Genomic DNA, 10,299 nt, shown 5'->3' with positions numbered 1-10,299 from the left:
AGCATATACCATCCTATCTACCAGGATATCGATCTAACAGATCATACAATACTCAAGCATATAACATATCCGGATAACAATCCAAAAGGGCCGACCTTGGTGCCTTAGACCCTTGAGTATAGTGATGAAACTCATCTCACAACTGTCGAACTGAAGTAAAGAATCGAACTCCCGAATCGCTCTCTCACCACAAATCCCGAACTATCAAATAACGAATATTAAGTCAATAAATGGGAATGTCAATCTTGAATAAGGGTCCTCATAATTCATTTTGTCCTTCCTCGTTACTGGGCCAAGGCCCATTTGCCAAATCCATAATCTTAAAAGTCCATATATCCAAGGCCCATTAATGGCCCAAATTTCCCAATTTGGGTCTAACTCCCTAATTGGGCCTTATTACAGGGTCCCTTATCAAGATTGGCCCAATTGCAATTATTCAGAGGGCCCAACAAGGCCCAAGTCCAGTTAGTCCAAAAGCGGCCCAATCCCAAAGCCCAATTTGACAAAAACCCAACATCCGGGTGGTTGATTCTGTACGCTGGGCGTACAGGATTTACGCGGGGCGTACGCGGGGTTTTGCTAAAACCTTAATAAGTGCTTAATGGTTTAAGCACTTAAGCCCAAATTCCAGATCCATTTGACCAAATGTGTCTTTGAACCATAAAGTCGCGAACTTTAAGACTTTGGACGTCCAGAAAGCTCTTAACACATGGTCTTAATCCATTAAGACCTTCCTACTCCATGCATGAGACACATTTAGCTATTAGGACATCATTTTTATCACTTAGGACCTCCTCAAGGGCCTGAAAGGACAACTCATTTCGTCCAAATCATATCATGCACCAACTTGGGACTTTTAGGACAAAGAATGGTTTCATAAAGCTAGCATTGCAAGATCTATAACATACAAGCATAAAGTTTGAAGCTTTTTACCTTCTGGAGCTTCTATAGCACAAGGAAACTTCAGATCCACAAGCTTGCCTTCTTTCTCCAACTATTTGATGCAATGCCTTCACCTTCAAGAGCTTAAAACACATTAACTCACACTCACATACAAAACTAGGGTTTAGAACGTTTCTGGAATATGGAGGCTAGGAGTGATGAGAGAAATGAGCCATACGAATGTTTATATAGCCCCCCAACCCTAAATATTAGGGTTTGCATCTGACGCGAGTACGCTTAACATACACAAGTGTACGCCCAACGTACTAAGGCGCGCCCTAGTACGCTTAGCGTACTAGCATTGTCTCCAAAGTTGCAACTTTAGCCCTTAGGCTTCTCATGGGTCTACTTTTCTAACCACAGGGACTACAAATGGCAAATAATGATAGAAGAGAGGGTTCGAAAATACCTGCAAAATCTCGGGATGTTACAATTCTCCCCCACTTGACCTAAACTTCGTCCTCGAAGTCCGCGGTGGTAAGCAGATCAGGGTAATGCTCCCGCATCTCTGACTATGGCTCTCATGTCCACTCAGATCCCCTCCGATGTCGCCACTACACCTTTACCAGAGGTATCTCCTTGTTGCGCAGAACCTTCACCTTCCTTCCCAAAATAGCCACCGGCTGCTCCACATAGTTCAGGCGCTCGTCAACTTGAACGTCATCAAACGACACTACTGCACCCTCTTCCAATATGCACTTCCGTAACTGGGAAACGTGGAAAGTGTTGTGTATCTGACGGAGCTCCTCCGGAAGATCCAGTCTGTATGCAACCTTGCCAACCCTGGCAATAACCCGAAATTGTCCAATGTATCGGGGACCCAACTTTCCCTGCTTTCAGAAGCGAATCACACCCTTCCAGGGTGAAACCTTCAATAATTCCATGTCACCCACCTGGAACTCCAACTCAGATCGGCGTCTGTCGGCGTAACTCTTCTGCCGAATCTGACGATCTGCAGTCGTTGTCTAATCTGCTGAATCTTCTCGGTAGTTTGCAAGACTACCTCCGTCCGTCCCATCACTCTGTGACCAACCTCACCCCAACAGACTGAGGTGCGACATCTCCGCCCATACAACAGCTCAAAAGGTGGGGCACCAATACTATAATGATAGTTGTTGTTGTAGGCGAACTCTGCAAGGGGTAGGTGGGCATCCCAACTCCCACTGAAGTCGATGACGCAAGCCCTCAACATGTCCTCGAGGGTCTGTATAGTCCGCTCACTCTGACCGTCGGTATGCGGATGATAAGCTGTGCTAAAATGCAACCGCGTGCCTAGCTCCTCGTGGAACTTTTGCCAGAAGCGGTATTCCAATCTAGGGTAGATCCATTCCTCGGAGCTACCTCTGCGGATTGAGTTTATTCCTCGGAGGTAGCTCCGCGGAATGGATATTGAGTTTTTTTTAATACCCTGATTTATTTATGATTTTGCCATTCCGCGGAGCTACAGTGCATTCCGCGGAGCCCCTCGGAGTTATCTCCGTGGAATACATGTCTATACCCGGAAATCCAATTTTTTATGTCAATATTTTTGAATTCAACCCCAAAAAATGTCTATACCCGGTATTTTCCCTTTAACTCATAAGAATGTGGAATTTAAGGGGCCAAAACTGCCCAAACCGAAACTTTTTGTTTTCTTCGCCGGTAAACGAGTACGCAACAAAGGGTCCTATGAAGCCAACGTTCAAAAGATAATGCCGTTTCCTTTCATTATCAAAACAACGCATCGTAACATAACACCTAATAACGCCGGGGCGGGACAATGTTCGAAGCTTGTAACGGCATCTTTGGAGGTATCCCAAGAACCACAATAACGCCGGTGGGCGTTACCCACACGGGCCAGTCTAAAAGGTTAGTGGCTTGTACTACTTTTTTTTTTTGAACCGGCAAATACACATATTATAATCTATTCCTAAACTAACACCTAATTCCACCTATGTCCACCACGAGACTTGAACCCTCAACCTCAAGGAGGGAGGGCGCCACCTGATACCGTTGGGCTAGAAGCCCTTTGGTGGCAAAGGTTTACTCGATTCAAGAAAAACTCAACACAACCGTTGTATTAAGATGAAAACTATGGACTCGAAATTCATTTAAGACATGATTTTTTTTTTTAAATGCTCCATAAAATAACCGTTGTATTAAGATGAAAACTATGGACTCGAACAATCAATACAAAGGTTTACTCGATTCAAGAAAAACTCAACATCACTACCAAGCCAACATGATTTGATGACGAGGCCACGAGGGCTAATTTGATGCTTCGGACCGGTCGCCGCGCGGTTCCACCTGGAACTGGCCGGCCCCACCGCAAAAATTCTCAGCCTCCAATGCAAAACACAACTGCTCACCACACCAGTCTTCTGATTCTTATCGAAACCTCCATCTCACAATTTCAATCTATTCAAATATGATTGATATCACTCGTGTTTCTTGTTTAATTTCAAGAAAACCCATCTGGGTTCTCTTCCAAAATCGTTAATTTAAAGATTGATATTCCGACGTTTACTGAACCACAAGTTCACAATGGGAACCGGTTCATCAAGGCACTTTGACAGTAGCGCTCATGGCAGTGGAGAAGAGAAAGATGACCATGGCGGTGGTCAACTCTATGTCTCTTTAAAGATGGAGAACTACAATCTCAAAGGAGACCTTGTTCCTCACGTCTATGGCTCCGTCCCTCTCGTTGGTTCTTGGGATACCTCCAAAGCTGTAAGTTTACCCTTCTTCTAGAAGGTTTATTACAGAAAGCTTTTAGTTTATGAAGTTGAAATGTTTGATTATTTGGCTGGTATTTTGCTCCAATGCAACTTATAATTCTGTTTGTGTTTAGCTTCCATGGAAACCTATTTGCTTCCCCTCTTTCAATATCCATTTTTTTTTCTTTGGTAATTTTCTGATATGTTGTTTCCATTGAAACCTGTTTCTAATGCCTTTTAATATCCATGTTTAAAAAAATCTTGTAGTTATCCTTCATTGAAACCTATTTATGGTTTTTCCTCAATATCCATGTTTCTAATGTTAATAACAATTCTGTATTTAGCTTTGATCGAAACCGATATGTAGTCTTTATTAATACCCGTGTGCCTGATTTTGATGAACTTTTATATTTAGCTTCCATTGAACCCTATTTATAGTCCTTTTTGCATATCCATGTCCTTAATCTTGATAATTTTCTTTATATTTAGCTTCCACTGAAAACTATTTATAGTCATTTTTGCATATCCATGTCCTTAATCTTTGATAATTTTCTTTGCATTTAACTTGCATTCAAACCTATTTATACCCCTTTTCAATACCCGTTTCGATTTTTGTTATATTTAGCTTCCATTGAAACCAATTTATAGTCCTTCATAGTGTTCATGTTTCTAATTATGATAATTTTCTTGAATTAGCTTCCACTGGAACGCGAATCAACCTCGATGTGGGAATTAAGTTTTGTTGTCCCTCCTAATCATGGTAATTCCTTTTTTGTTTATCTTTCTTTGTAATTTTCTGCTTTTAGGTCCATGTAATTCCCATCCATTTGAAGTCCCAATAGAGGAATTTTCTTGTAACAGACCCCTTAAATCTTTAACAAAGTTGTTTATCAATTTTGGAGTTTAAAGATACATGACAGATAAGTTATTAACTATATTTGGTTTTTCTTGAATTAGAAACCTTGGATTTCAAGTTCTTATTGAAACCCAAAGACAACAATGTCCCATGCATAGAGGAGGAAGGCATAAACAGGCAGTTCATGGGGGGTACATTGCAAGGGGTTGCAAGATTAGCTGTTTTTAATTTAACCCCAGATGAGATTCTTGAGTATAGGGTAAACATCAAAACCAACAGGGTTTCACCATTTGATCTTGCTGCAAGTTGGAGAGCTTATCAAGAAAATCTTGAACCCTCAACTGTTCGTGGGATTCCTGATGTTAGTATAAATTCATTGCCTGAAGGTGTCGAGGTACTACTACTAATACTAATATACCTTTTTCAGATTTTCCCATAAATGGTTGAAATCTTTATAATTCTTGAAATTATTATGATTCAGAATCAGAATGGGTCTTCAGCCAGTTTGGACCTTGATCTTGAACAATACCTAGTCCCTGCTCCTGTAACTTCTGTGGTTTATGCTGCTAATTTGACTGAGACTCCAAGGTCTTTAAAGCGTGGTGGTACTGGTGTGTTTTCAAATGCTGAAAGTTCAACCAAAGATTCGGGTGTTTCTGTTGATCGTCCTGCAACCATAAAGGTTATTACTTTCATCTTTAGATTATACAGTATATGATTATATATGTATGTTGTTTGACTTAATTTGATACTTAAAAAATAGGAAATGGAAGTGGCTATTCCTGATCCTCCAAAGTTATATCATCCACCTGGCATGGTTGAATCAAAGTCAGTGGGAACAATTTCACCCTCACAAAGACAAGAAAGTCACCGTGGAATTTTTGTGGATAGGGGGGTGGGGTCCCCTCGGTTAGTCAGATCAGCCAGTGCAGCCACTTTGACTACCGGAACTAAACGTGATCCAGGAGCTAAGGTTTGTATATTTCTTTACAAATTACAATAATGCCATTGGATTGGATTGGATTGGATTTCTAAGTTTGTAACATTTGAAAATTCAATGTGAAGATGCCAGCTGCTGCTGGGGCAGTTGCAGCTGCAGCTATTGCTGATCAAATGCTTGGCCCCAAAGAAGATATGCATCTTGCCATTGTCTTGGTAATCTTTTTTAATTTATAATATAGCACCAAATGTGTCATTTTCAATCTAAAATTGGAAATATTTTTTTGTTTTATTTGGTAGGTTGGGTTACCGGCTCGTGGCAAAACTTTTACTGCTGCTAAACTTACGAGGTATCTCCGTTGGTTAGGTCATAATACCAAACACTTCAATGTTGGCAAGGTGATTTATTTATTTATTTTTTTATCATCCATTAGACCCCATTTGTTATACATGACATGACAGAACACGTTGTACTGTATTTGTCATGCATCAGACTATAGATTGAGACTGACAGTCTGAGATTGACAGACTTGACTCTGACAATCTGAGACTGATAGACTCGGTCTCAAAGACCGGACTTGCTCTTGCTTTCTCACCTTTTGCAAAAGACGTGGATGCCCTTTTCTTCCTCATCGTTGAAAATAGGCCTAGAAAGCATGTGGAATCCATGGAAAATTGTCTGATTGTTTTTCTTGTTGTCACAGTATCGACGGCTGAAGCATGGAACAAATCAGGTAGGTTTAATTTTTGTGAAATGTGGTTTATATGCATATCAAGAATCTCTTGGTGTTGAGATTCTACTTATTTTGATGGTTTTTTATTGATATTTTATCGTTTAATGCAGACTGCAGATTTTTTCCGGGGTGACAATCCTGAAGGCATGGAAGCCCGTAATGAGGTGATTTCAAAGTGATTATTGGGAGTTAAAGAATCAAAATTAGAGTCAATAATTGAATAATCATTTTAAGTGAAGTTAAAGATGGTTATGTGTTCTGACTATTATTAATCAAATGTCTAAAACAACACCCTTTTAAAAAAAACGACTAATTATGGGATCTTTGTTTGCAAATAGTTTTAATACATCACATGCCACTAGGTAGCAGCTCTGGCAATGGATGACATGACAGCTTGGATGCAAGAAGGTGGCCAGGTAAGTCCTATAATTTTCAATATTTTTTCATCGTTGAAAAATGCTAAAAGGAATTCAAAATTTATTTAGGTTGGGATATTTGATGCCACAAATAGTACTAGTGAGCGAAGGAATATGCTTATGAAAATGGCTGAAGGCAAATGCAAGGTAAGATGCTGATGTCAGCCACCTAGCGGGCCACTGTGTACCTGATTTGATTTACATCTGCTCAGGGGTTGCTGAAAGAATATATTTTTTGATTTCTATTAAATGCACGTTACAGATCATATTTCTGGAAACAATTTGCAACGATCGACAAATAATTGAAAGAAATATACGTCTCAAGATTCAACAAAGTCCCGATTATTCCGAAGAGTATGCTTACTTTTTAAAAAATATTCATTATTTTTTATAAAAAAACTTTTGCTTACATGAGTAAATCTATATATTTTTACAGACCGGATTTTGAAGCTGGATATCAGGACTTCAAACGACGACTTGATAACTATGAGAAGGTACCTTTAAATTATTTATTAGTTTTTTTCTTTTTTTGGGTGATTTTATAGATTGTTTATTATTGTAATTTACTATAATTATCTCTTGTGACAAGATCTATGAACCGGTTAATGAAGGATCGTATATTAAAATGATCGATATGGTTAGTGGTCATGGTGGGCAGATACAAGTAAGTTGTCTCATTTTTATTGTGGATGTGATACTTATATATTTTATAATTATACATATGATTATTAGATGTATTACTTATATCTTATTTGTATATATATATATATATATATATATATATATATATATATATATACAGGTGAACAATATCAGCGGATACCTTCCTGGGCGGATTGTGTTTTTCTTGGTATGTAATCAAATCTATGCCATTTTTTCCCTTTAATTTTTGTGACATCATCTTAATCCATAACTCTAAATTATATTTTTAGAAATATTCATAAAATATATAAACTTGGTATATTGTCTTTGCAGGTGAATACACATTTGACACCTAGACCAATTTTGCTTACAAGACATGGAGAAAGTCGTGATAATGTGAGAGCAAGAATTGGAGGCGACACTGTCTTGAGGTTTCTTGTTTCTTCTCATCTTAAATGAATATTCAATAAATATTTAAGAAAATGATTCTATTAAGTCATTCTTTCTACATTAAGTAAAAAAAAGAAGATTGATCTAGTTTATCCTTTTGTTTGGCATTCGAGCTCTAAATGAACCTTAACTTTGACACACTTTTTGTAATCTTTTAATTTGTTTGACAGTGGAAATGGGGAGCTTTATGCAAAAAAACTTACTAATTTTGTCGAAAAGCGACTAAAAAATGAAAGGGCTGCTTCTGTAAGTATTATAATTGTTGTATTTCACCTTTTGATTAAAAAATTCTCAACATACAAGTTTTAATTACTATGTAATGTGACCTAGATATGGACAAGCACATTGCAACGAACAATTTTGACTGCAAATCAAATTGCTGGATTCCCAAAGGTTAGCATTACACTTTTCTCATAACTTGCTTCTTTGATTACTTACTAATTATGAAAATTATTAATTTTTTTTTTATTATAGATACAATGGCGTGCACTTGATGAGATAAATGCTGGTGTATGTGATGGTATGACATATGAAGAAATAAAAAAGAATATGCCCGAGGAATACGAGTATGTTTTATACTTTTATATGAAAAATGAAAACCTCACTTGTTTTTTATATACTAATATGAATAATTTATATAAATTTCCATTTATGTGTCTTTTTTTCAATTTGTTGAAGGTCCCGAAAGAAAGATAAACTTAGGTATCGATACCCTCGTGGAGAATCTTATCTTGATGTGATACAAAGGTAACACAACTAACTAATAAAAGAAACTTTGGTATTTTGTAGTATATGAAAAGACCATTATGACCTTACTTGATCTATTTTAGGTTGGAGCCGGTTATCATCGAGCTAGAAAGACAACGTGCACCGGTTGTGGTCGTATCTCACCAGGTCAAGTCAAATGACCGAATTAGCCTTCATTTTCCGCCTTTGTATTTTTATTTTTTTCTTTAATAATAATAATAATAACAACGCGTGCTTCGATTATTTCAGGCAGTTTTGAGAGCGTTATATGCTTATTTTGCTGATCGCCCTTTGCAAGAAATACCGCTTATGGAGGTAATAAACAATTTTAATTTTTAAAATTTAGAAAGAAAAAAAAAACATAACAAACGGTTTGTATGAATGCACATTGAATACGAATAATGAATAATGAATTAAATGGTTGAAATTACAGATGCCGCTTCATACGATAATCGAGATACAAATGGGAGTTACGGGTGTACAAGAGAAACGATACAAACTCATGGATTGATTCTTGATTCTTGATTCTGTTTTTATGTTTGAACGAATATAGAAATATAAAAATTTAAGAAACTATTCATGTTTAAATACTCAAGAATTATTTGTTAATCGAGAGGATTTCCTTATTTATAATGGCTCCATTTATTGTATAGAATCTTATAGATGTTATGGATTTATTATAGTAAATCATAATCATAATCGCTAATGTCGATAAGACGTATTGTCGTTAATTTAACGGATTTGGACATGGGTTAGGGTCGATATCAGTCATTGGTAGATACTAAATAATGTTTTTGTTTTTGACCTTTTTCTCCCTGAAAACATGCATGAAAGTTGGCGTCCTGCTTTTATTCAATTTAGTCATGGACTCATGCTGATTCTTCCATAAGAATTATGACTTTAGGATGCGGTGGTTGTAGGGTTATTTTCGTCATTCTAAACTTCTGAACAAAAGGCTTATTTTATTATTATTATTTTTTTATATATATAAATAATATACTTTTAATTTAACTTTTAAATTTAAATGATAGATATAGAGATGGTATAATTGTTTTCTTCCAACTCCTTAAAATTAATAAATAGTGAATTTTTTGAAATGTTAAGATAAAAAAAAATCATTTAGTTTATATAGAGACAATATGTAACATATTTTATTCAAACAGATATCATTATTCATTCAATACATCGAATTAATCAAACTCAACCTCACAGTTAATTCTACCATGATTAACAATGATAATACCCACAACCAAATAACAAATACTAAAACCCAATACTTTTTAAAAAAAATATCAAATTATAATAACTTGAACTCTTGAAGATGATTAATAAATACGAATTATTATATATTTATTGACTACTAGTCAAGCTTTTCATGAAAGCTTGGGTCAGCGTAAAAGAATTGCGTCTTTTAGGGCATACGAAATAATTTCGATTTAAATATAACTTTGACTTGATGAATAGTTTAGTATAATAATAACTACTTAAAATATATTTTCATAAAAGAAAAACATTTGGAAAACTTACCAAGTAAAGTCAATAAATTTAGATAACGACCTTACTAAGAAAGCATCACTTTTTTAATCAAAATACCTTAATAGCATCAATTTTAATCACTTATAAGTAATACTAGATATACTATATCTCACTTTTGACTGTAATGGATACAAGTTTGGAAGGTGTGAAGCACTTGTATGTGTGCCGTCGAAAGAGTCAACGTAATGACCTGAAACATATCCACAATGTAACAAATATATCAATTTGATAATTTTCCGGGTAACACCAACACGTTTATTTCCAACAAACGCGACTTTCTCGCCAATTTCAACTGAAATTAACAATTTTGTTCGTTTTCAACAAAAACGACTTTCTTGTCA

The 10,299-nt window shown here is 36.3% G+C and overlaps 1 protein-coding gene across 1 annotated transcript; it reads left to right on the top strand.

The window, feature by feature from the left end:
- The first annotated feature begins 3,243 nt into the window (after positions 1-3,243).
- On the top strand, positions 3,244-9,055 carry LOC145137115 (6-phosphofructo-2-kinase/fructose-2,6-bisphosphatase-like). The gene is made up of 23 exons (XM_079071252.1): positions 3,244-3,651; positions 4,335-4,398; positions 4,596-4,888; positions 4,976-5,176; positions 5,258-5,467; positions 5,560-5,649; positions 5,734-5,832; positions 6,138-6,167; positions 6,278-6,331; positions 6,530-6,583; positions 6,653-6,730; positions 6,846-6,937; positions 7,020-7,077; positions 7,173-7,247; positions 7,386-7,433; positions 7,559-7,656; positions 7,846-7,921; positions 8,006-8,068; positions 8,150-8,241; positions 8,354-8,422; positions 8,506-8,569; positions 8,672-8,737; positions 8,856-9,055. Exons 1-23 carry the CDS (start codon positions 3,466-3,468, stop codon positions 8,931-8,933), a joined length of 2,238 nt encoding a protein of 745 aa, XP_078927378.1. The 5' UTR covers positions 3,244-3,465; the 3' UTR covers positions 8,934-9,055.
- Positions 9,056-10,299: the final 1,244 nt, after the last annotated feature.

This window comes from Lactuca virosa, chromosome 9 (genome assembly GCF_052849685.1).
Source record: "Lactuca virosa cultivar CGN04683 chromosome 9, Lactuca_virosa_CGN04683_v6, whole genome shotgun sequence".
In the NCBI taxonomy this organism is placed as follows: domain Eukaryota; kingdom Viridiplantae; phylum Streptophyta; class Magnoliopsida; order Asterales; family Asteraceae; genus Lactuca; species Lactuca virosa.
This window is presented reverse-complemented; position numbering and strand designations above follow the sequence as displayed.